General features: G+C 47.5%; 1 protein-coding gene across 2 annotated transcripts in view; it reads left to right on the forward strand.

Moving 5' to 3' along the window:
• Positions 1–26,703, forward strand: part of TICRR (TOPBP1 interacting checkpoint and replication regulator) — a 472,392-nt gene that overhangs the window by 129,145 nt on the left and 316,544 nt on the right. For both annotated transcript variants that reach the window (XM_069222701.1, XM_069222703.1), the window contains exon 11: positions 6,664–6,743. In XM_069222701.1, the coding sequence (XP_069078802.1) occupies positions 6,664–6,743 (80 nt within the window). The remainder of the gene's footprint in view (positions 1–6,663; positions 6,744–26,703) is intronic.

Here is a 26,703-nt window from a genome sequence, read left to right on the forward strand (position 1 = left end):
TGAGGCTTGGGAAGAAGACGTTTTCTTCCTCCAGCCTGGCATTGAGGTCTGTAAACACCTCATGCCTATTGAGCCGTTTTTCCCATACTTTATGGGAGACGGTGGCACAGGTGCTGCCGCAGGTCCCGGAGGGCGTGCAGGACACTCACTCAAGTTGCCAAGGATGGAGAGATGCAGCCAAGTTTGATTTGGTGCGGTTTGGACACGACTGACTCGCTGGACAGTGCGATTTCATCAACACTGACACTTCGGCGCAACGTCTGGCTGTGTACGACTGGCTTTTCGGGGGATGTCTAGGCAGACCTGATGAACATGCCCTTCGATAACTCACACCTTTTTGGAGAGAAGGCAGACTCTGCTGTTGAGCGGTTCAAGGACTCTTGTGCTACCGCCAGATCCTTGGGCCTCTCGGCTCATGCTCACTAGCAAGTCTGCCTTTTGAGGCTTCGGAAGGGGCGGGGTACCACGCCATCCTCCCATCAGCTACCATCCTCCATCACAGCATCCAGTGCAAGGACGAGGTTGTGGCACCTTCAGACCCGGAGGGTCTAGCCGGAGATGTGCCAGCACCCAAGCTTTCCAAGTAAGGTTCTGTAAGATCATGTTCGTCCAGTTGGAGGGAGGATTAAATTTCATCTCCCTCACTGGCGGCTCATAAAACCTGACAAATGGGTCTTGCAGATCATACAGAAGGGCTATTCCCTCCCCTTCCAGGCTTCCCCTCCCTCCATCCCTCCATTGAAAGAACAGCTGATGGAGGATAATTTTATCTTGCTCCACAAGGAAGTTACAGCTCTCTTGGCCAAGGGAGCCAGAGAAAGGGTCCTGATGTCAGATGTCGGCAGTGGTTGTTATTACCGCTACTTTCTGATTTCCCCCCCAAAAAAGGGTTTTCGCCCTATCTTGGATTAAAAGGATGTCAATCTCTTCCTCAAAAAAGAGAAATTCAAGATGCTCACTCTTGCACAGGTAGTCTGCCCTAGACCAAGGAGACTGGATTGTAGTGCTGGACTACTAGGATGCCTATTTTCACATCCCCCTCCCCATCCTCTCCACCCACAGTTGTTACTTGTGGTTCAAGGTGGGCCACAAGCACTTTCAGTTTACTGTGCTCCCCTTCGGTCTCACCAGTGCCTCTCGGTTGTTCACCAAGGTGATGGCGATGGTAGCAGCTCATCTGCACAGGTTAGGGATTTCAGTCTTCCTCTACCTCGACAACTGGCTGTTGAAGGTTCCTCTGCCCCAGGCTCTCATCACCCACCTTCAGATTACTGCAGACCACCTACATTTGCTGGGATTCACTATAAACGTGCCAAAGTCACACCTGAGCTCCCTCTCAAAAGCTCCCTTTCATCTGAGCTGTTCTGGACACAGTACACTTTCGGTTTTATCCTCCCGAGCAGTGAGTCCAGGATATTCAGGTCATGATACTGATGTTTCGGCCTCTATCCTGGATTTCGGTGAGGTAAACTGAGGCTTTTGGGGCTCATGGCTTCCTGCATCCTGTCAAACATGCCAGATGGCATATGAGGGCTCTGCAGTGGGACCTGAATTTTCAGTCGGTGCAGCATCAGGGATATCTTACCAACACGTTTCTGATCTTGGAGGGAACTGCAGTGGTGTTTAGTGAACTGCGATTGGGTCATAGGCAGACTCCTCTCCCTTCTCCAGCTAGATCTCACAGTAGTGACAGATGTCACTTTTGGGATGGGGCGGAGATCGGAGGCCTCTGGTCTCTGATGGAACCCGGACTCCATATCAACTTACTGGAGCTCCTGGCGATCCAACTGGCATCGAAAGCATTTCTTCCTGTTGTGAAAGGGAATATAGTGCAGGTGTTCATGGACAACACCACGGCAATTGCGGTACTGCAAAAAGCAGGGCAGAGTGGGGTCATGGACCCTTTGTCAAGAGGCTGTGCCTCTCTGGACATGGCTGGAACAGCAGGGCATAACCCTGGTGGTTCAACACGTGGCAGGTTCTCTGAAGGCCAGGGTGGACGAACTCAGCGATCGATGCCTAGCGGATCACAAATGGTATCTTCATCCGGATGTGGTGCAAGGAATCTTTCAGCTGTGGGGAGAGCCTTGGTTAGATCTGTTCGCCTCCGCAGCGAATGTGCAATGTCAGCAGTATTACGCGTTGGAGTTTCCAAGTCGGCAATCGCTCAGCGATGCTTTTTGTCACAAGTGGAGTCCAGGCTCCTGGATGCTTTTCTGCCCATACCACTCCTGCCCAGAGTTCTCAAGAAGATCAAGAACGACTGGGCCCACATCATCCTAGTGGCTCAGGATTGGGCACGGAGAGTCTGGTATCCTGAGCGTCCCAAAATAAGCATCAATCCTCCGATCAGGCTGCTTGGAGATCGAGCAGCGACAGTTGATGGCTTTTGACCTTCCTTCTGAAGTCTGTAAAGTTATTTTGGCAGCCAGATGTCCCACCACTAAAACGATATACGCCTGTTGTTGGAAACACCTTGTATATTATTGTACAGAAAGGTCTATTGACCCTCTTTCTGCTTCTCTTTCTGATATCCTTCTCTTTATGCTTCCCTTACCCAGCAGGGTTCTGCCTTGGATATTCTCAAGGGCTATCTTTCCGCCTTATCAGCATTTCTTCGGCTGCCTGATCAGCCCTCTATGTTCAAATCCCCCATTGTACATGGATTCCTCAAAGGGCTTGTACATATGTTTTCCCCTACGCCCTTTGTTATGCCCCAATGGGACTTAAATCTGCTCCTCACATTTCTTATGTGTGCTCCGGGCCATTACTCAACTGTCCCCTCCGGCTGCTCACATCTATACAGCCTTCTTAATGGTAATAACATCTGCCAAGAGGGTGAGTGAGATATAATCTGTCTTCAAAGCCACCGTATCTCACGATCTATCTAGACAAGGTGGTACTCCGAACTCGTGCCTCTTTCCTCCCCAATGTTGGTGACCCCATTTCATCTGGGTCAGAACATCACCCTGCCCACCTTCTTTGCTCTGCCGCATCCCTCTAAGGAAGAGGAGCAACTCCACAGACTGGACCCAAAAAAGAGCGTTGCCGTTCTACCTTGGATGCACAAAAAAGGTTCCGGGTGGATAAGCAATTTTTTGTGGGGTACATTGGAGCAAAGAAGGGTCGGGCAGTGCTGAAGCGAACCATCTGCTATGTATTGGCCAGGAAGCAGCCTCCTGAAGGCTTATTCTACCAGTGGCAATGCTGCTTCTACTGCGTTAGCTCGTGGTGTTCCAGTCCTGGAGATTTGTCAGGCGGCAACATGGGCATCTTTGCACACGTTTTCAAGACATTACTGCCTGGACAATCCGTTACGGAGAGACTAACACTTTGCCCGTTGAGTCCTGTAGGACTTTGTAGTGTGGTAGGGGTATCCGCAGCCCACCGCAAAGGAGGTTATGGCTTGGATGTCTATTTAAAGGTAAGGAGTCTCTATCAAATGAACAAGTTACCTATCTTCGGTAACACATTATCTGATAAAGACGCTATCTAGCTATACATTCCTTACACACACCCATGCCTTACACACAACCATGCCTTCCTGCTCTGCAGGTATGTCTAGTAGGGTTAGGGTTTATCCCTTTCAGGGCCCTAGTTTTGCGCAGACAAACTGTTAGTTCTGTTCATGACTGCGCTTCTGGCATGGAAGTTGATGTATGCATGCAAGGGTGGTGCCTTTTAAATTGTGACGAGATGTTACAGACGACTCCAACGTCGGACGACGCCACGCAGAACCTCCGACACACAAGGATCCAAACGACATCACCCGACGGCGTGTGAAGGGTATTGCACAGAAAAAAATTCCAGATTTGGAGCTGACGCCAGGGAGTTCAAAGGTGAGGAATCTGCAGCTTGATAGTCTCTACCAGATAATGTGTTACCGAAGGTAAGTAACTTGTTCTTTAGGGACTTTACAGGGGCCAGAGGGCAGTAGCCAATGGCTACTGTTCCTGAGGGTTGCTACAGTGGTCTTGGGCACACTGCCTAGGAATTTGGCTTCACCACCAATCACCTAGGGGGGTCTCTAAATGTCAGAACCAAGTCTTGTGGATTGCTAGTGACATTTTCTACTAGAGGTAGTCCAGGACATCTTTGCCCAGTGGGACACTTCTGAGGTAGACCTGTTCATTTCCTTAAAAAACGCTCAGTGCCAGAAGTTCTGTGCCCTCCAGTACCTATTGAGGGGAGTGTTGAAGGATGCTTTTCAGTTGAGGTGGAATTCTAAGCTGTAATATGCATTTCCCCCAATGCATTAGACTTCTCGAATTCTCAGGAAGATTTGCCAAGACTGGGCCAAGTCCGGATTGACCGGAAAGGGTGTGTTATGCGGGTGTTCTACACATCTTCACATGTCCCCGCTTCACCTTCCAAATAGGCCAGACCTTCTCTCTCAGTCAGGAGGAATGGTTCTGCACCCTAATCTCTGAGACCTCCACCTAAATGCTTGGGGCTTGGGGATTGGAGATTGAGCAGGACAACATCAGAGGTGACCTGCATAATCATGTCAGCCCATTGCCCCTCCATAAATCTGCTTATTCCGGCAGAGGGGGTAACTTTGTTACATGGTGCGGGACCCCTTGCAGGCCAAGTTCTGAAGTATGTGCTTTTCCTTTGCTTGAAGGGGGTTGCAGGATTGGCACAACCAAAAGGGTTTTTGGCTACTTTGTCTACATCCCCTTGTCTGCCGGACCAGCCATCCCTTTTTAAGCATCCTATTGTTAAGCATTTTCCTCAGTTCCCTAGTGGGACTGTTATCTGGTTCTTATCTTTTTTGATGGGAATACCATTTGAGCCCCTACATAGTTGTACTCTAAGAATGTTATCTTTCAACACTGTGTTTTTAGTTGTTATCACTTCTGTTAGAAGGGTTAGTGGGCTGCAAGCCATTAGCTGCTGACCTTCCTTCACATCTTTACATCCTCATAAGTTGATGTTGCGAACCAGGGCTGCTTTCCTTCCGACGGTGATGACCCCTTTCCATCTTGATCAATCAATCACCCTTTCAACCTTATATCTTTCCCACATTCTAAAAAGTAGGTACGTTGCTTCGGTTGGATCCCAGACTGGTGGTGAATTACTTGATTCAGGAAAAATAGTGAGGTCACACTTTTTAAATGCAAATATGTATGTCTTGATATCCAAATATCTGAAGGTGTATCGCGTTCATCTACAAAACTAAAGGAATTGTCAAAATTGCTCCAAGTCCAATTTTATTTTAGGAAAATATTTTGATTCTCAATGAAAATGTAAGCACACACAGAGATCCAAAAGTGTATGAATTTAGGCCAGCCAACACGTGTTTCGCCCCACGGGCACGTAAGCCAGGGCTTTCTCAAGGCATTTCAGTTCATAATTTGTTCAGACGGCCAAATCATCAGTCGAAAATATAAGTCGTAATACAGCAAAATATCCTGTTTTCTTTAAGTAAATTGTCAGTCTCAATCGTCGCCTGTAGAAAACAATCAAAAATACAAACAGCACGGTGGAAAACCGTCTCGCGTCTTTAATCGCGGCCGGTAAAGGAATGATCTCTTGGCCTGCCTGTGGTGAATTACTACCTGGACTGCACCAAGGACTTGCAAATGGATGGCCATCCTTTGTCAGGTATTAAGACCTGCTATGTCTTATTCAAAAAGGATCCTCGAGAGAGCATCAGGGCCCATTCCACCTGGACTAAGGGCCTGATTCTAACTTTGGAGGACGGTGTTAAACCGTCCCAAAAGTGGCGGATATACCACCTACCGTATTACGAGTCCATTATATCCTATGGAACTCGTAATACGGTAGGTGGTATATCCGCCACTTTTGGGACGGTTTAACACCGTCCTCCAAAGTTAGAATCAGGCCCATAGTCTTTTATTTCTGCACTTGCTCGAGAAGGGGACCGTTTTGCAGAAATCTGTAATGCAGCGATGTCCGCATCCTTGCACACTTTTGTCAAGCACTGCTGCCTTGACTCCAAAGTACACAAGTATGACCCTTTGTCAGTCCATTCTAGAAAGTTTCCTTGTCTTAACTGTTAATCACCCCTTCTCCTGGGTAGGGTATTGCTATGAAATCTATTCTAAAAGTGAGGACTCTGCAGGTAGAAGTATCAATCAGAAGAAAAAGTTACATGCAATAATGATCCCCCTGGTGGATTCTCTACCTTCAGATTCCTCACCGACAAGCCTGTATCCCCATTTGATGGATGAGTTGTGTTAAGACCCCAAAATATATCTTTTGGTACTGCACAATAAGATCAATGTCAATCTGTCTTTCACCTCTAAAGCTTGGGAAAAAAACAGATGGAAACTGATGCCGTTGGATCTGGGGAGGCTCTTTATGACCTCAGTGAAGCTGCCTGGCATCAGTTCTGCTGTCGACAGTGTCTGGTGCCCTTTACATGCGACCTGAAAGCTTTTTAATTTTTTTTAAATCTGGTCTGATGCTTGATATTGGTCTACAGGTGGGTAATCTACAGGTTGATGGTATATCTTCCGCAGGTAACTTTTTCATATGGATTAATTAGGTTGCCACTTGTAATGCATTTTTTTTTCAACAAAATAATGCATAGGTGTTTTAACTAGTGATTAAGAAAGCTTTGCTTTGAATATATAGAAAACATGAAAAATGAAAATAACTTTGGTAAAGCGAACTTCTTCTATCTTTTTACTGTAGATGACTGATATGCTTCGAATTTTGTCTTTGACTGAAGATCCTGCATATCTTACAACATTTCTTGAAGAAGTGCTTGACTTGTAAGTATAACTAGGAAAGTGTGCTCTTCTTAAAAGCCTATGCTTTTGAGAAGAGCACTCTTGACACAGCTATTTTGGATATAGCCAGACCTGTTTTCGATATGGACAGACCTATGTTTCCATATAGATGGACATTTCTATGGTCCTTGTGCAGGTTTCTTGTCTTTGAGGCACAGGTGAGATGGTTAGCAGAGACAACTTGCATTGTGACTTAATTGGAATGTAACTGCTGGTAGATAGGACTGCCTCTCCTAGACCCAAGGTTATGGAAAATAAGCAATAACATAGTTAATTTGGTTTTGGGTAGTGTTTCAGAATAAGAATGAAGGCATGCTTGCCAGGTGAAACCTCTTGATTTAACTGTCCCGTTGATCTAAGTTGTCTGCTGCACAAGAGCTCTGTGACCAAAGTACATATTGGACTGTTGGCTGTGAGAACTTTTTCAGCACCTTTCATAGGCACTCGTGCATTGAAATATTCATAATCAGAGAATTTGTGACATGGTAATGAATAAAACAATATTAGAAGAGTAACCTATCTGTTTCTTTTAGCTTGTTAATCCAACCTGACAGCAGTATAGGTAGGAGAAAAAAAACCTAAAAGATAAAATTCAAGTCTCATAATAGGAGATGCCACCAGCAGCAGAGGGCTCAAACTGACATTGGCTATATAAAAAGCACAGCATTGGCAATATATTATGAGAAACTCTATTGACTGGATCAGGTAATCCAGGATATCTTCTAATTCTCCAGTATTGGCTCTTTCATAGATTCACATTCTTGAATTATTCCCAGTCATCGAAGTGGGAGTCTCAAGGTACATTTAAAAGCAGTATCGGTCATACATATAGTGTAGGAAGCTGGCTTTTATTTAGTGGACCAAAAAGAGTTACACTGCAAAAAGTCCAGGCAGACACCAAAGTTATCACAGAAATGCAAATATCATCCCAAATGTTCTTTTGTGTGTGTGTGTGTGTGTGTGTGTGTGTGTGTGTGTGTGTGTGTGTGTGGGGGGGGGGGGGGGGTTGGCAGTTAGGCATATCAGAGGGCAGTGCTAAGTATATAAAGCACACACATAGGCAGCAAGTGAACACACACTCAATAAAGAAATCCAACACCAAGGTATAAACAGAACACTTACTTTTATATGAATTTAGATACCAAGATCACTGGAATCAGGTGAGTACTTGACCACCATGCAAAGGATGGTGCAGCCATAAAAGCTAACGCCCATTAGAGGCCCCTGACAGCTGTCAGTGCCCAGAAACACACCTTTAGCCCTTCACTGACAGGTGAAGTAGCTAATCTACAGGCTTCTTTGGGCTCAGGGAGCCTGTTCGTGCTTTTAGTGTTGGGGGTTACTACATCCTGTAGCAAACACCCTGTTCAATGGTATGTGTGGCTGTAGATAAACATGCTCTGCATGCTTCTGCCATCTAGTTTTGGGTCTGGATGTGTACAAGTTGTTTTTCTTCTAAGAAGTCGCGAGAATCACATGGTAAAGTGACTCCTCCTCTCAGTGATACTGTGCATGGGCATCAACTCCATTGTTGGATTGTTTTCCTTCCACCATCGGGTTCGGGTGTGTTCTTCGGTGCTCTTGTTTGAGACCGTTGCGGGCTTCCTTCGGAAGAACTTACAATCCCATACTCAGTATTGTTTCTTGTTTGCGTACCATTCACATACAGTGAACACAGGAAACAAATCTCGACTTTTGTTCCCGGCCTGTGCGCCTTGACTGGTCGGGCCATCATTATTTCATAGCTCGGTTCGCATAAGAAATGCGCTGTTGATGGAAGTGACACCTTTTCAGTTTTGTCCCAGGTCTCATGCCAAATATCCCCACGCAGACCTCCACTCTGTTTGCAACCTCTGCTTATTGCCTGGTTAAAAAAAAAAAAAAAAAATGGCATGTTGATCATTTAGATTGAAGAAAATGCTGCAGGATCGTTGAACGTGTCGTCTGCGGCAGAAGAGGAGGCCTTATCGATTCTAGACTCCAAATCCGACCCTGAGAATGAAACCAGCATGCAGACCTAAGAAGTTCATCAAAGCAGCACGCAGTGAGTACAAACACCCATATTACATGTGCCAGAAAACATTTGGCTTTGATTGAACATAAGACTCCTGGGCAACCACTAGCGTCGGGCCATGGTCGACAACGAACAATTGCCAAGGATGCCCTGCCTTCCGGCTCAGCCAAGCCTAAAGACTCCGCCCATAAACTAGTTCGGCTCGACCTAACCAAAGCTGTTTTCAGTTCCGACATCATTGGCATCGACCATTTCAGCACCGAAGCTCAAGCCCTCTCTAGCATCAAATTTTTCCACACTGATCAAGAATGATTGTTTAAACACCAGAGCTTATCTTACAAATTATGGCGGAGAAGCTCGATCCGAAACAAGACATTCCATATTCAACAAATACTGGTTGGATCCTTGCAAAACCATCCCATTCGAAACATCAGAATTCATTTGAGGAGGGTATTGATGTACAGACACCTCCTCACAAGATAAAGGGAAAGTACATGGCCATTAGTCCGATACCTCCACCTTTACCATCCTCTCCTCCATGTCACTCACACTCTGAGGCTGAAGATCTAATAGAAGGGACTTACTTAGGGTCTCCATAATCCTACGTGGAAGATCAGGAGGGGGATCATGACCACAGCAGCTACCATTAGACCCTTGGTATACATATGACATTGACTCACCAGGGGATACAGATCTAGATTTATACCGAGCTAAACCATCACCACCAGAGAATACCACATCCTTCAAAGAATTGGTAGCTCGGGTGGCTGCATATCATCAGGTCTCATCACATAAGGACCATATAGAAGATTATTTCTTATTTGAAACCCTTTACTCCACCACTATGGCATCTCAATATCTGCCCATGTTAAAGGGTATGACACAGGCTAACTTTTTAAAGACCCTGTCCGTGCACGGATAATTATGCCTAGAGTTGATTTAAAAAAAACAAAAAATACAAGGTAGTCCCTTCAGATCCTGCTTGTATTAAAGGACACATTCCTCCAGACTTCCCTGGTAGTTTTAAATGCTCGTAAACAAGCTAATTCCCAAACGTTCGGAGATGCACCTCCTTCAGACAGTCAAAACTTTTTGATGCATTAGGCAAAAAGGTGGGGGTTCAAGCAGCCAACCACTGGAGAATTACCAACACCCAAGAACTGTTGGCAAGATACGATAGAGCACATTGGGGTGAGGTAGAAGATCTTATTCAACATCTCATAGAAGAGTTTAAAAAGAATGGACACCAGCTTGTACAAGAGGGGAAGTTAATATCTATTAACTCTAGTAGATGTGCTCTTGACACTCCAGATACAGCTGCAAGGGGTATAAACACTAGTGTCTTATTACGATGACATGCCTGTTTGCGTGTATCAGGTTTTGAACCTGAGGTTCCAAAAAGACTTCTTAATTCCCCTTTTGATCAGGAACACATTTTTGGTCCAGAGATGGACCAAGTGTTAGAGAAAATTAAAAAGGACACTGATGTTGCAAAGGCTATGGGAGTCCTTCACACTCTTGGTAATCGAGGCTCCTTTTGCAAACCTGACTTCAAACAAAGGAATAAACAGACAACATCAGAATCCTCTACCTCTTTCAGCCAACAACACTCCGCATCCCCTTCTTAGAGGATTTTATAGAGGCTCATATAGGGAAAGCAACTCCAGGAGTTGAGGAAGAGGTGTCTCTCCACATACCTTCCCTTCCACTTCAAAGCAATGACTCTTTTCATTCCCCCAATCACGCAGCACCTGTCGGGAGATGCCTACAACAATGTTTTCCCAACTGGCAAAACATAACAGACTAGTGGGTGTTGGATATTATCCAACATGGTTATTGCCTGGTGCTCATGATACCACATGCCAAACATACCACCCAGAAAGCACAAACTCTCTGTAGAACATTTACAACTGTTAAATCAAGAAGTATAGGCTCTCTTTCAGAAAGGAGTAATGGAGTTAGTTCCCATTAATAAAAAAGAAACAGGAATATATTCCCTATACTTTCTTATTCACAAAAATGGGTGGCTCCCTTCGCCCAATTCTAGATTTCAGACCACTAAACAATGACATTCTGTCAGAACACTTTCATTTGGTCACTCTCCAGGATGTAATACCACGATTCCACTATTACAACAACGAGCCTTCATGTCTGCTCTAGATCTAAAGGATGCTTATATTCACATTCCAGTACATCAAGCACACAGGAAATAGCTTAGATGTGTCATAGGATTATGGAATTACCAGTTCAAGGTACTCCCTCTCGGTGTATCAACTGCAGCGAGTGTGTTAACAAAATTACTCTCAGTAGTCTCTGCACATCTAGGCATTCAAAGTAATCGTCTTCCCATATCTGGACGATTGGCTTATCAAGTCCAGTTCACTCCAGCAGTGTCTTAACATACACAAACAGCCATTCATCTGCTTCAGCACTTAGGGTTTACCATCAGTATACAAAAATCTCACATCCAACCGTCTCAGAAACAGCCTACCCCAATGCTCTCTGGATTCACAATTTAGCAACTCTATTGAGTCAAATACTCCCCAACCAGCTTATTCTGGTACGATCAGTTCAGAGAATTCTAGGGATGATGGCATCTTGTATTGCAATAGTGGCATATGCACGACTATACATGGGTCCGCTGCAATAGTGTCTGGCGACTCATTCTCAAGCACAGGGTCAGTTCCATGCTCTAGTGTTGGTAGACAGCTGCACACACTCTTCTCTGCAATGGTGGAACACGCAAAACCTGACAAAAGAGCGGTGTTTGTAGACCCTGTTCCACTAATCACTCTCACATCCGACGCAGCCCTCACAGGTTGGGGTGCCCATCTACACAATCTCTCAATACCAGGGCTGTTGGACATTAAACACAAAGCTCTACACATCAGTTACTTGGAGCTTCAAGCCATTTGTAGGAAACTGGCTCTGTATATAATATATCAAAATTAGATATAGTGTGCACAGAGTCTAGAGGTTCCCCAAGAGGCTTGACGGAGGCAGTAATAGATAATACTAATGCTCTATTTGTCGTAGTGTGGACGAGCAGTTAGGCTTATCAGAGGGTGGTGTCAAGCATTTTTTGTACACACACAAGAAATAAGTAAACCACACACTCAATGACAACTCCAGACCCATAGGATTTTATATAGAGACATATTATTTTGTTAATTTATTTCCAGAACCACAAGATTCATTTAGCAGTTACGTACGTTAAATGAAAGGTACTTTGCATAGTAATTCTTAGAACTTTGAATGGAATCAACAATGTACACAGTTTTCTTTAAAATGGCAAAAAACTATTTTGAAAGTGGACACAGCAAATTACAACCACACCCTCAGTGTGAACAGGGCATTGGGTTCTCAATAGAACACTATGGAGGGACCTGGGGGTCACTTAAGCGCCGCAGGCAGGGCACAGGGGACTTCTTGGGCATGCCACCAACTGGGCAAGTGGGGGGCTGCCTGCTGGTCATTGCTGCACCAGTGGTCCGTTTTTCTTGGGCCTGGGGGTGCAGTGCTTCTCTGGGCGATTGATATCATCATCCTGGGCAGTCGCGGTCAGGGAGGTCCTTCGGATTCACTCTGCAGGTGTTGTTGTGGGAGTCTGGAGAGGTGAGCCCTGGGTGGACAAGAAGTCTGAATTGCCTGGGGAATCCTCTCTGGGTAGTTGGTTCCTCTGGACACGGGCCAGGGGCGTCTGGTGCAGAGTAGTTTGGACTCGCGCTTCTTAAATGAGGTGGGAGTCCCTTTAAAGATGGTTTCTTTGTCTTTTTTGGACAGGTCCGCGGTCCATGGGAGTTTCTTGGTCCTCAGTGAGGCAGGCAGTCCCCTGGAGGCTTCTTAGTGGTCGCTGGTCCTGCAGAACGCGTTGCTTCTTCTCTTTCAACTTTTTGACGCAGGAGACGGGCCGGTAGGGCTGTGGCCGAGTCAGTTGTCTCCTTCTCTTCTCTGCAGGGTTTTTCAGCTCAGCAGTCATTCTTTCTTGAGGTCATCAGGAATCTGAAGAGCTGATTTCAGAATCACGCCTAAATACAAAATTTAGGAGTGTTCGGATCAGGGGGCAGTAGCCAATGGCTACTGTCCTTGAGGGTGGCCACACCCTCCTTGTGTCCACTCCCTCTGCAGAGGGGGGCACATCCCTATCACTACTGGTCCTAATCCTCCAACGCAAGATGGAGGATTTCTCCAGGAGGGGGGTCACTTCAGCTCTGGACACCTTAGGGGTGGTCCTGGCTGAGGGGGTGACTCCTTCTTGTTTTTCTCATTATCCCACTGGACTTCTGTCGGAGGGGGAGGGGGAAGAGCATGTCCACAGGCTGGAGTGCCCTGGAGAACTGTAACACCAGGCTTGAGCCTTTGAGGCTCAGTGCCAGGTGTTACAGTTCCTGCAGAGGGAGGTGTGAAGCACCTCCACCCATGACAGGCTTTGTTTCTGTTCACAGAGTGCACAAAGGCACTCAACGCCCTTTGGTCAGAAACTCGTCTGTAAGTGGCAGGCTGGCAGAGACTGGTGAGTCTTACACTATCAGGCTAACATACAGAGGGCATCCCTAAGATTCCCTTTGTCCGCATTTTTCAATAAATCCCATACTGGCATCAGTGTGGGTTTATTGTACTGGTAAGTTTGATACCAAACTTCCCAGTATTTAGTGTAGCCATTATGGAACTGTGGAGTTTGTTTTTGATAAACCCCCAGACCCTATACTCAGGATGGCTACCCTGCACTTACAATGCCTAAGAATGCACTTAGACACTGTAGGGGCATAGTGCTCATGCAGCTATGCCCTCACCTGTGGTATAGTGCTCCCTACCTTAGGGCTTTAAGGCCTGCTATAGGGGTGACTTAGCTATGCCTCAGGCAGTGGTTTGTGGGCATGGCACTCTGAGGAGAGTGACATGTCGACTTTGTCTTTTCTCTCCACTAGCATACACAAGATGCAAGGCAGTGTGCATGTAATGAGTGAGAGGTCCCTGAGTGTGGCACAATACGTCCTGCAGCCCTTAAGGCCTTCCTTGCCACAGGGACCTTGGTACCAGGGGTCCCTTTTACAAGGGACTTAACCGTGTGCCAGGGCTGTGCCAATTGTGGCAACAAAGGTACAGTTTTAGGGAAAGAACACTGGTGCTGGGGCCTTGTTAGCAGGGTCCCAGCACACTTCCAATTAAAGTTGGCATCAACACTAGGCAAAACGTGGGGGATTGACCATGCCAATAGTGGTATTTTCCTACACCATTCATCTAGCACACAAAGCTTTTCTAGATCATCTTCAAGGCAAGATAGTGTTAGTCCGGACGGACAATACAGCAGCCACGTTTCATTTGCAGAAACAGGGAGGCACACACTCTCTACAGTTGCCTCGACTAGCTCGGACAGTCTGGCATTGGGCAATTCACCACTATTCAATTGCTAGTGGGACAGCTCCTGGGGACAGACAACGACCTTACCGATCTACTCAGCAGGATGCAGCAACAAGACTATGACTGGGAATTCCACCCTCTAGTCCTACAAACATGCTTCCATCTGTGGGGGTTTCCACAAATAGATCTGTTTGCAACAGCAAATACCTCAAAATGCCCAAACTTTGCCTCCAGGCTTCTACACCCTTGATCTAAGGGCAATGCTCTATGGATGAGTTGGTCAGGGATATTTGCCTACGCTTTTCCACCTCTTCCTTTCTTTGTGGTGAGGAAGCTCAGGTAGACCTCTCCCACTTATTTTGGTGGCTCCCACTTGGGCACAACAACCATGGTTTACAACACTACTCGAACTTTCAGTAGTACCACACGAGAAGCTTCTCCTATGCCCAGACCTTCTCTTGCAGAACTGTGGAGAAATCAGACACCCAAATGCCAAAGAACTCAACCTTGCAATTTGGCTCCTGAGATCATAGAGTTTGGATACTTACAACTGCTTCTGATGGATACAGACTACCTGTGGATTCCTCACCTTATGAATTCATCCTTGCGCCAGCATCTGACGGAAAGTTCTCTTCCTAGCTCTCCACGTCGACGAGGACGTCACAGTTGCACGGCTCCACGCAACTCCGTCTGACGTCACCGTGCCAATAAGAGGTCCTCGTCGGCATGCTGACATCAGTTTCCTTTTTTCCGTGCCTTCGACGCCAACGTTTTTTTCCAGGCTCGTTGGATAGTGTGTATCTTTGTTTGTAACAGTCTCCCCCAATAAAAAATCGGGTTTCATGCCTTGTAGTGAATGTGGCAGTAGGATGTCGGTCACTGATCCACATGAGAGAGGCCAAGCTTTTCTTAGCGAAGGCTAAGAAGAAGGACCACAAGAGGGCTTTATCTCACGCCTCTTCCAGGAGGCATAAGAAGAGGCGTCGGCATGACTCTCGCCGCCGTCATGGTTCACATCGCTGATCGACACGGAGCCGACCGTGGTCGTGGTCTCCATCAACTCGACGTCGAAGTAATTGGGAGGTGAGCCCTACTGTGACTGCAGCCCCAGAGCCTAGAAGTATCTCCGACGCCGTCAGTCTGAGGTGGCTCCTCATAGGTCTGTTTTCTCCGGCGCCACAAGAGCCTGATGTGCAGCAGCAGGATCAAGAACAGTGTTATCCTGCCTTGCCGGCTCCGGGAGCAGATCCGTTGGCATTTTTAAATGCCATGTATGCTGTTTTCCAGGCTATAGCCCCTGCTGGTGCACCAGCGGATCCCACAGGGCCATTAGCATTTTCTTTGGGCTCCCTGGCTCCATATCGGACGAAGCCGTTTATGCCATTCTGCCCGGTTGAGGGTTCCGGGTCGATGATGTCTCCTCGAGTTATGGCGTCCCCATCTAGATCTGTGGTGCCGTTGTCATCTCCGCGTCAGCCGACGCTAATGCTCTCCCCTGGCCAGCCGGCTCCATTACTTGGGTGCCAGCAGACTCCGGAGGAGGCGCCGTTGGAGTCCGTGTCGGCGTTGCTCCGAGTGATGCTCGGTTCCATTCATCTTCTTCTGTGCGAAAGTAAGTAACTTGTTCTTCTAGAATGCATGACCATTCTTAAGGAACCACACAAACCCACTACCAGAGCATGCTATCCCGCTAAACGGAAAAGATTTGTAGTTTATTGCCAAAGCAAACAAATTGATCTGTTTAATCCAGCTTTTTGAAATATTGTTTGCCATTTGCTACATTTACTATCTTGTAGGTTAGCGTACAACTGCACCTTGCAGCAATAGCCGCATATCTACAAAACAGACATTTACCATTGTTCAAAATTCCTGTTATGAAGGCATTTATGGAATGTCTTAAAAGAGTAATTCCACCTAAAGTACCTCCAGCACCAATATGCAACCTTAACATTTTACTTACCAGACTTATAAGACCGCCATTAAAACCTTTACATAACTGTCCACTTCAGTTTCACTAAGGTGTGTGTGAGCTTCAGGCATTACCCTTAGAAGAACCCCTATTCCAAATACATAAGAATAAGGGTAGTCCTTCGTACCAACCCAAAATGTCTTCCAAAGGTTGTTTCTACTTTTCACTTTAACCAATCGGTTGAGTTACCGGTTTTCTTTCCTCAAACTGATTCAGTTGCAGAAAGAGCTCTACATACCTTGGATGTTAAGAGCATTAATGTACTATATGGATAGGACTAAAAACTTTGGTGAAATTAAACAACTCTTTGTTGCTTTCTCACCTCCACATACAGGGAAGGCTATATCTAAGGCAGATATATCAAGATGGATAATAAAATGTATCCAACATTCTATGTTAAAGCTAAGAGTTCTACCAATACCACTTAGAGGTTACTTGTCTCATAAAATAAGCGTATCTATGGCTTTTTCTGTAACATACCAATAGTTGACATCTGTATAGCAACCACATGGTCAAATCCAAACACATTTACTAAACATTAATGTTTGGATGTTATTGCACGGCAACAAGCAAATGTTGGACAAGCCGTGCACCTTACTCTTTTTCAGACCACTGCAACACACACATAGGTTAGCCACAGCTTTTGGGAGGGCACTGCTTTATAGTCTGTACATAGCATGTGTATCTACAGCCACACATGCAATCGAACGGATTATGTTACTTACCCTGTAAGCATCTGTTCGTGTAATGTAGTGCTGTAGATTCACATGCACCTGCCCACCTCACCGGATACCTGTGGCTGTTGCAATATTGTATTGCAATTCACATGCATCTCTTGCTAACACTACATTTACACTCCATTCTCAACTGACTCTGGGAAAACAATCTAACAATGGAGTCGATGGCCATGCACAGTATCACCAAGAGAAGTGGCCTCTTTATCTTGTGACTTTCTCAACTTCTTTGAAGAGAAAGAACTTGTACACATCCGGACCCAACACTAGATGACAGATGTATGCAGAGCATGTGAATCTACAGCACTTCATACCACGAAAAGATGATTACAGGGTAAGTAACATAAACCTTTTTTATTCTCTCTTCTGTTAGCTGATGAACCACAAACTGAAGCGTAGCAACTGCTGGACTAGTCAGAACTTCTTGTGTGTCAGGCTGGGGAATTCCTCCTTACTGGAGCAGAATCTCCTTGGCTCACTGGAACTTTGGTTAAAAGTTGCCCACTTTTCCTAAACTTTCTTCTTTTCCTTTTCTTCTGGGGCCTACTTTTACTAACTGCAGGAGCCGTATAATCCTTGGGAGAGGACTGGCACAAGGAGACAATCAAGGGGGAGGTCTGAACTGACTACCACCCTTCTCCAACTAAGGATCCCGGCAATCTCTAGGGGTACTAAAGCCACTGGCCTATCAGTAACGTCCCCTGGGACAGTCCTTACTCTTTTAGTCTCACCTGGGATGTACTCGTTTAAGAATACCAGCCTGTCATGCACAATGGTGTTACTGGTGCAGATATCTCTCCGGGCAGCGGTTGGGATTCCATTTGCCAGTAAGTGGTGGAAGTGTTTACTCCACTCTGGAAACTCCAACTCACCTTTGGGTCCCACTTTCCAGTTGAAGGCTGAGGACCTCTTCATAGGCTAGACTGGCAACCTCGGGTGTGAGACGGGCACACTAGTGGGTTTGGTTTTGGGACAATAAGTGTTCTTGGTTTGGTGCCCTGTCTTTTTATAATCAAAGCACCAAGCCTTTGTGGCATTGCATTTTTTACCCTGATACCCACTTTTGTATTGTGAGGTATCTTGTGGCCCACCCTCCTGAACATATTTTTGAGGGCCTACAGAGGACTCCTTTTCCTTATTGTTAGAGTAGTCCACTTTTTTCTCTCTTTTGGTCAACCTTTCCATGACTATTCTTGGACACCCTAGGTTAACCCAATGATCAGCCTTCCTCCCCAACTCTTGGGGAGCTCCAGGTCCACAAGGCATTGATGTCACTTTTCAGAAGTAAAGTTACTTAAAAGATGTTCCTTCGTAATCAAATTATAAAGCCCATCATAAACGTGCGCCTGACTTCCACCTAGTGTTTTCACTGAAAAGTCCACAAAATCAACCCAGGACTGACTCAGGGTTTTCTGAGTCTCCCAGGGTTTTCTGAGTCTACCTGAACCTGATTCTATATTCCTCAGTGGTGAGTCCAAAGCCCTCAATCAGTGTATCCCTCATGAGGTCATAAGACTCAGCATCTGTCCTATCAAGTGTCAGGACTCCATCCCTGCACTTGCCTGAAAGCAGCTCCCATAGTAGAGAGCCCCAATACTTTTTGTTGAGTCTCCTCATTTTATAAGTCCTCTCAAAGACTGAGAAACATTTGGTGATATCATCACCTTGCTTGTATTTGGGGACAATCCCTTTGGGGATTTTAGGGTCGAAAGCTTTTTTCTTCCTAATTGAATTGTTACTGCCCCCAGCTATAGGTTCTAAGCCCATATAAATCATTTATTTTTCTAAAGCTAAACTCTAATTCTATCCTCTTAGATATTTTTGGAGATCAGCATCTACAATGTCTCCATTCACTGGAGTACTGTCCGTGGTGCTCCCAGTGATGTTACTATCGGAGGGTGTGGTGAGGTAATCCTCATCCTCCTCTCCCCAGTGGGTGTTTCTTTTTCTGCCATGGTCCTATCATTTTCTGCTAGCAACTGCTGCATATGGGCTTTTGTGGGCTTAGGGCCCATGGCAAGTTATCACGATTGGCAGAGGGCCTTAAGGTGGGTAACCTTAAAGTTTTCATAGGGATCCAAGTTGAGCTTTTGGGAGGGACCTGCTGCCTCAGACATGATTTTTAAAATAGTTGCAACGTTTTTACCTGAGGGTAGGTCGCTCCCCCTGCCGCTGCAGCTCCAACAGCCCAGGCTCCTGACACCTCCCAGCAAGACCTGCTAAAACAGTAAGTACTCCCCCCGCCCAGCCCCTCGCCCAGCCCCGCGCTACTCACCCTTTTTTTTTCCTGTACTTCTGTCTTCTGCCTTCCGCTCTCTCCTCCAACCTCTCTCCGCACCTCTGCTGTCCATTTCCCTTCGCTCTCTGCTCCTCTTCTGCAGCCAACTTGCTGCATGTTCTGCTCTTCCTCGGCCCCGCTCCTCTTCCTCATCGCGTTCTCTTCCTGCTTTGCTCTTCATCTGTGTTCTTCTTTCTCCTCTGCACCCCGACCTGCGTGCTCTTTCTTCTTTCTTCATCTGTGTTCTTCTCTGCACCCCGTCCTGCGTGTTCTTTCTTCTTCTGTGTTCTTCATTTCTCCTCTTCCTCACCGCGTTCTCTTCCTGCTTTGCTCTTCATCTGTGTCCTTCTTTTCTCCTCTTCCTCACCGCGTCTCTTCCTGCTTTGCTCTTCATCTGTGTTTTTTCTTTCTCCTCTGCACCCTGACCTACGTGTTCTTTCTTCATCTGTGTTTTTCTCTGCACCCGTCCTGCGTGTTTTCTTCTTCTGTGTTCTTCATTTCTCCTCTTCCTCACTGCGTTCTCTTCCTGCTTTGCTCTTCATCTGTGTTCTTCTTTCTCCTCTTCCTCACCGCGTCTCTTCCTGCTTTGCTCTTCATCTGTGTTCTTCTTTCTCCTCTGCACCCCGACCTGCGTGTTCTTTCTTCATCTGTGTTCTTCTTTCTCCTCTGCACCCGACCTGCGTGTTCTTCTCCTCTTCTGTACTTTTCTCTGCGTGTTCCTTTTCTTCCTCTGTGGCCTCTCCTCATCTTCTGGATGCTTCCCCTCTGCTTCTCAGGTCTCTCCTCTTCTGCCGGACTCTTCTTCTTGAATCTTCTCTCTTCTCTCTTGACTCTTCTCCTCTTCTCTCTTGACTCTTCTCTCCTCTTCTTCTTTACTCTTCTTCTTGACTCTTCTCTCTTGACTCTTCTCTCTTCTCCTCTTCTGTTCTTCCTGACTCCCCTCCTCCTCTGTAATCCCCCCTTCCCTATCTTTTCTCCCTTCCTCTCTACCTGACCCCCCCACCCTCTGCTTTCCCGCCGCCACCTCCTGCTTGGCCCCCCCCCCCTGCTCCCATTCGTTGCCCCCCTCCCGCACCCCGCCCCCAGCTGACCCCTCCTCCCCCCTCCTCCCTCTTATGGCGGCCGCCGCGCCCAGCGCCACAACCCCTGGCTCCCAGCACTCGCAAACCCCACAGCACCGCTACGACCCAAACACCCTCCACACCCTCAACCCGGGGCGCTCCAGTACCTGCTTCCAAGCCAACTCTAAACGCACCCATGGACCCTTCGCATGCCTCACCTGTAAACTCACCTTCCACCACGAAACCACCCCGCCCGCCAGCCCACGCGCCAACAACCACCTCAAATGCATCCTGATCAACGCACGCTCCGTCCACAAGAACGCCATTGAACTATGGGACCCCCTGGACTCCACTGCACGTCGCCTTCATCACTGAGACCTGGATGAACGCCTCTTCGGCCTCGGACATCGCCATAGCCATCCCCGACGGCTACAAGATCTCCAGGAGAGACCCCACCAACCAAGTCGGTGGAGGAATCGCCATCGTCTTCAAGGACTCCATCAACGTCACCACCTCCACCGAAGACACCCCCCCTCGCCGCCGAACACCTGCACTTCCAGATCCACACCAACCCCAGGACCACCCTCAGAGGAACTCTCATCTACAGACCCCTGGACCACGCGCCCTCTTCAGCGACTCTATCACTGACTTCATCTCCCCGCACGCCCTTGCCTCGCCAGACTACATCCTCCTCGGTGACCTCAACTTCCACCTGGAACAGAACAACGACCCCAACACCACCGCCCTGCTCGACAACCTTGCCAACCTCGATCTCAAGCAACTGGTGAACACCCCCACCCACATCGCCGGACACACGCTCGACCTCATCTTCTCCACCAGCAACCACGTATCCTTCATCCACTCCTCCGTAATACACTGGACCAACCACAGATATGTCCACTTCACCTTCCGACGCGTGACTCGCCACCTCCACACACAACCCATCCCACGCAGACATTGGAACAAAATCCCCACGGAACAGCTTCTCTCCACTCTCAGCGACAACCAACCCACCTTCTCCACCGACCCCAACGACGCAGCCCTCAGCCTAACACATTGGATCACCAACTGCGCAGACAACCTCGCACCCCTCAGACGCCTCCCAAGACAGACCAACACCAGGAAACCTCTTTGGTTCACAGACACCCTCAAGGAATCTAAAAAAAACCTGCCGCACCCTCGAGAAAGCCTGGCGCAAGAACCACACCGCAGAAAACATGTCTGCCCTCAAAAACACCACCAACTGATCCGCGCCACCAAAAGAACTTCCTTCACAGACAGACTGGACAAGAACATTCACAACAGCAAAGAACTCTTCAACATTGTCAAAGAGCTCTCCAATCCCAACGCCCTCACAAGACCTCTGCAACTCCCTCGCCACCACCTTCCATCGTAAGATCACCGACCTACACGACCGCTTTGGACACCAGACCCAGCCAACCACCACAGAACCTACAACCCCAGCCATCACCCTCAACGCCTGGACTCACATCAGCACGGAAGAGACCAAAGCTACCATGAACTCCATCCACTCCGGTGCCCCCTCAAACCCCTGCCCACACTTCATCTTCAACAAAGCCGATGACATCGCCCCACATCTCCAGACCATCATCAACAGCTCGATTGCTTCTGCCACCTTCCCAGAGAGCTGGAAACACGCTGAAGTCAACACCCTACTGAAGAAACCTACGGCGGACCCCAGCGACCTGAAGAACTTCCGCCCCATCTCGCTCCTCCCCTTCCCTGCCAAAGTCATAGAGAAGACCGTCAACAAGCAACTTACCAACTTCCTTGAAGACAACAACCTACTCGACCCTTCTCAGTCCGGATTCCGAGCCAATCACAGCACAGAAACCGCCCTCATCTCAGTCACAGACGACATCAGAACTCTGATAGACAACGGAGAAACAGTCGCCCTCATCCTCCTCGACCTCTCGGCTGCCTTCGACACCGCCTGCCACCGAAACCTAATATCCCGCCTCCGCTCCACCGGTATCCAAGGACAGGCCCTGGAGTGGATCACCTCCTTCCTCTCCAACCGCTCCCAAAGAGTCTACCTCCCACCGTTCCGCTCAGACCCCACCGAGATCTGCGGTGTCCCACAAGGCTCCTCGATTAGCCCGACTCTCTTCAATGTCTACATGAGCCTCCTCGCCGACATCGTACGCAAACACAACATCAACATCACCTCCTACGCCGACGACACTCAGCTGATACTTTCCCTCACCAAGGACCCCACCAGCGCCAAGACCAACCTGCAAGATGGAATGAAAGACATCGCAGAATGGATGAAACTCAGCCGTCTGAAACTGAACTCAGACAAAACGGAAGTCCTCATCCTCGGAAACACCCCGTCCGCCTGGGACGACTCCTGGTGGCCCACGGCCCTTGGCACCGCACCAACCCCCTCAGACCACGCACGCAACCTCGGATTCATCCTGGACCCACTTCTCACCATGACCAAACAAGTCCACGCCGTATCATCTTCCTGCTTCCTCACCCTCCGCATGCTCTGAAAGATCTTCCGTTGGATCCCCGCCAACACCAGAAAGACTGTGACCCTTGTCACGAGCCACCTGGACTACGGTAACACCCTATACGCAGGAACCACTGCTAAACTCCAGAAACGTCTGCAGCGAATACAAAACTCCTCCGCCCGCCTAATCCTCGACATACCCTGCAACAGCCACATCTCCGCCCACCTGAGACACCTGCACTGGCTTCCCGTCAACAAAAGGATCACCTTCCGGCTCCTCACCCACGCACACAAAGCCCTCCACAACAAGGGACCCGAATACCTCAACCATCGCCTCAGTTTCTACACGCCCACCCGTCAACTTCGCTCCGCCAACCTCGCACTCACCGCCGTCCCTAAAATCCGCCACACCACGGCAGGTGGGAAATCCTTCTCCTACCTGGCGGCCAAGACATGGAATTCCCTCCCCACCAACCTCAGGACCATCCAGGACCACCTCGCATTCTGGAGGCAACTCAAGACCTGGCTCTTCGAGCAGCAGTAACCCCCTCCCCCTAGCGCCTTGAGTCCCTCACGGGTGAGTAGCGTGCTTTATAAATGTTTTTGATTTGATTTGATTATAACCGTTCACAAAAGTCCTAAGAAGGTTTGAATGCCTATCATAACTTTTAAAATTTCAAACACAGCATGATTTGGGGACTTAACCAAGGCCCTAATAGCAAGCTAGGCCCCTGATAAGGAAACTAAAAGCAGGCAAAGAACATTTTAAATGGGTTCCTAACACTGTTGAGGTAGGGCAGCTTCCCAGTGGAAATGACCTGAACCTAAGGATATAAGGCAACCATCTATCCTGCTTCCTTGCTCTTCCTCACCTGACAGACTAGGAAGACTCTCCCAGGTTGTGACTAAGACTCCTGGCCTGTGGGGGGGGGGGGGTGGGGGCATTGAGTTGGAAGCTGGGTTCTGGTTGCAGTACCACAACCCCCCCCCCCCCCCCCAACACACTTTTTGTCAGGTTTTTGATCCAACTTCGAAGTGCACTGGGTACCTGCTAACCAGGTCCCCTGTGCCAGTGTGTTGCTTTACTCTTCAGAATATCAAAATTATGCACTTCAGGATATTTTAAGGCACAATGTAAAGCAATCACTCTCAAACACCTTAGTGAGTAAAATAATCAAGTTTATTTAAGGAGCAAGTTCTCATATGGCAAAGCTAACCACACTAATATATATACATATATATATATATATATCAAGAGAATAACATGAGAATAATGGTGAGAATATAAGCACTCTGTGAATAACTGCAAGAGTCAGTGCATATAATACACGCACACTCAATATACTTCAATGCTCAATAGCATGAAAATGACTGCAAGAATAAGTGCATATTACGCACGCACACACAATATACTTAATAAATTGAAAAGCATCACCGAAAAAAGCATCTGCATCCCTCCGCCGTACACAAAGCCGGGGAACCCAAATCAGCTGGCACAGGGAGCCTCTTTCGGGACAATCAGTCCTCCTGGCGTTGCGTCCAACCCAGAAGAGAGTTCCTAAACCAGTCCATCCAGGCCCCCAACCTTTATAGTATTTACTAACGCCCAGGAGTCTTTTCTAGAAAAAGACCACCTCCTTTACAAATTGTGCAATCGGCGGTACCTTGTTCACCCTTCGAGACGTCTCCTCAGAACGGGCCAAGTTCCCAGGAGAGGGCTCCAAGGTGAAGCTTGCATTCCTCCTTGTGTACAGGCGCATCCCCCTGTTGTTCTAACTGATAGCTCGTGGAATGTAAATAGCGCCCTTTGTATCAGGAAGATGAAGCGAAGTTGAGCAGAAAAACACCCCACCCTTCAACTTGCCGAAGCTTGTGGAAAAACACAGAACAGTGCCTTACGCACTGAACCAGACTCGCCAAAATGGAGTCGTGAACCAAAATGGAAGCGAAAGCCAATGGAAGCAGAGGGCAATGGTCAACACCCTGCACCATTGTTTATCTTGCACGTAGTGCATGTAGCACTACATTTCCACCCTTGGACCATTTGGCCAACTTACAACTAAGTATATCCTATAAGCTGAAATGTCAATGTTCTTGGGCGACACTGAGATAGAAGGTTAGGCACACACTGAATACAACAACATAACGAAATTAAAATATCTGTTATGATAATGATTACACCAAAGATATAACGCAGTTGGCCTAAATTAGGCAGCCATCCAAAAGCCCAATCCCACCACCCCTTGTCAACATCCTGCTGCACCCCCTTCACTAATTTATGCAGGGCCTCTATATGGGAGTTGATTGATATGGAGTGGTCGGATAAATTGAAGCAACACAACCCTTCAAAATCACTGCAGCCATGGTTGTGTTTAAGCTGATGTATAGTTAATATTCTTGACTACTAAACATGCAAGTTTATTAATAACTCTGGTATTATATACTGCGAGTCCTGGCACCCCTACGATAGAACCAGCTAAACTAACATATTCTGTTTTGGAAAGCAATGAAATTTCAGAATCACAGTCCGTAGGTAATTGAATAGTGTCTCTGATATAGCGAGGGTGTAGAGCAGTATCCATAGGAAACATGAGAAAGCCTAAGCGTGACCAGGCACAAGGCCCTCCGGTTAGATTGGCTGGAATATAAGTAAAAGAAAGGTTACCACAAGAAAAGAGCCAACCTTTAGGCAACTTAACATTTTGAATGTGGCTGGCAGCAGGCACCACATGCTGGCAAAACATTGAATTATTTACATTCAAACAGGTCAGGTCATTCCGTGAGTGGCACAACGTCCGTTGTGCAGCAGTTAAGTTTTTGTCTCTTTTCTCCAATTTGAGCTATTTTCATAGGATCACAGGTCAATGAATAGCACACATCCCCATTTGAGATGTTAAACGTGAGTATAGATGTCATGTTCCTCCACAACCGCCTGCCCACCTCCGGGCAATGACGTCAGTACTCATAGAGTGACAGATGGAAGCGAACGTCACTCATATCCACCATTCCATCCTGGTTTGTATTGTTAAAGATGTGCAATAATACAGCAGCAGGAGTGGGCACTGCCACTAGACAAGTGGTAATCAGATCTTGAACGCTTTGCATGTTACTCATACAGAAGTGAGATATATTCAGCACTTCCTGCGCTAGATGAATCCAAACATTGTTTGGTTGATGCAGCAGCGTCGGCATCTGCGGCTGACGGTTGAATTTTTGGGCTATGAGCCCCTCCCGCTCCCCGGTGGAGTCTCCCGAACGGGCTCCATACACCACACTCATGGCACAGGCACTCCACAGGATGATCTGAAAAGAACAAAGGACAAAACACGTATTATCATTCTCGCAAATAGCATTTGTCAGCGGGAACATGTTCCCATTTGTCTTGACCAGGTCGCATAACTACCAGGACATTGTCTGGTCCAGTGGCGATGACATCAGCGGGTTGAGGAGGGTTATTTGGGGATTCAATCCACACTTTGGCCCCTGGGTTCTTGTCAGTAGATCCGAACCCTCCTTTGCCTCTTACAGTGAGAAGAGCTGGGGCGCTCCCCTTCTTAACAACACCTCCATAAACCGGCATGATGACAATTTGGGCAACGCGATCACCAGGTTGCACCACTAGGTCTGCGTCACCACTGTTCAAGAGAATGACTTTTAACTCGCCTTGGTAGTCTGCATCTATCACGCCTCCTAAAACTTGGATGCCTCTCAGGGCAAGCCCAGATCGAGGGGCGATCAGACCGCAATGCTCGGGGGGAATCTGAATTCCCACCCCAGTTTCAATCAGAGTGATGTCTCTAGGCTTCAATCGATGCATGTGTAAAGCATGTAAGTCAAGTCCTGCAGATTCTGGTGTAGCTCGATATGGGGCCAAAGCTCCTGGAGCTGTTTCCCAATACACAATGGTATTGCTCGTTGTAAACGGATTAATCTGTAAAGCAGGTGTGAGCATTCTCATAAGAGGTGTCTCGGCATTTGTAAGGGGTCGGTTGTTCAAAATTTGCAAAGCATCGTACAAATTATCCCTCCACCCCTTCAGTGTCCCATCA

This window comes from Pleurodeles waltl, chromosome 3_1, assembly GCF_031143425.1.
Source record: "Pleurodeles waltl isolate 20211129_DDA chromosome 3_1, aPleWal1.hap1.20221129, whole genome shotgun sequence".
In the NCBI taxonomy this organism is placed as follows: domain Eukaryota; kingdom Metazoa; phylum Chordata; class Amphibia; order Caudata; family Salamandridae; genus Pleurodeles; species Pleurodeles waltl.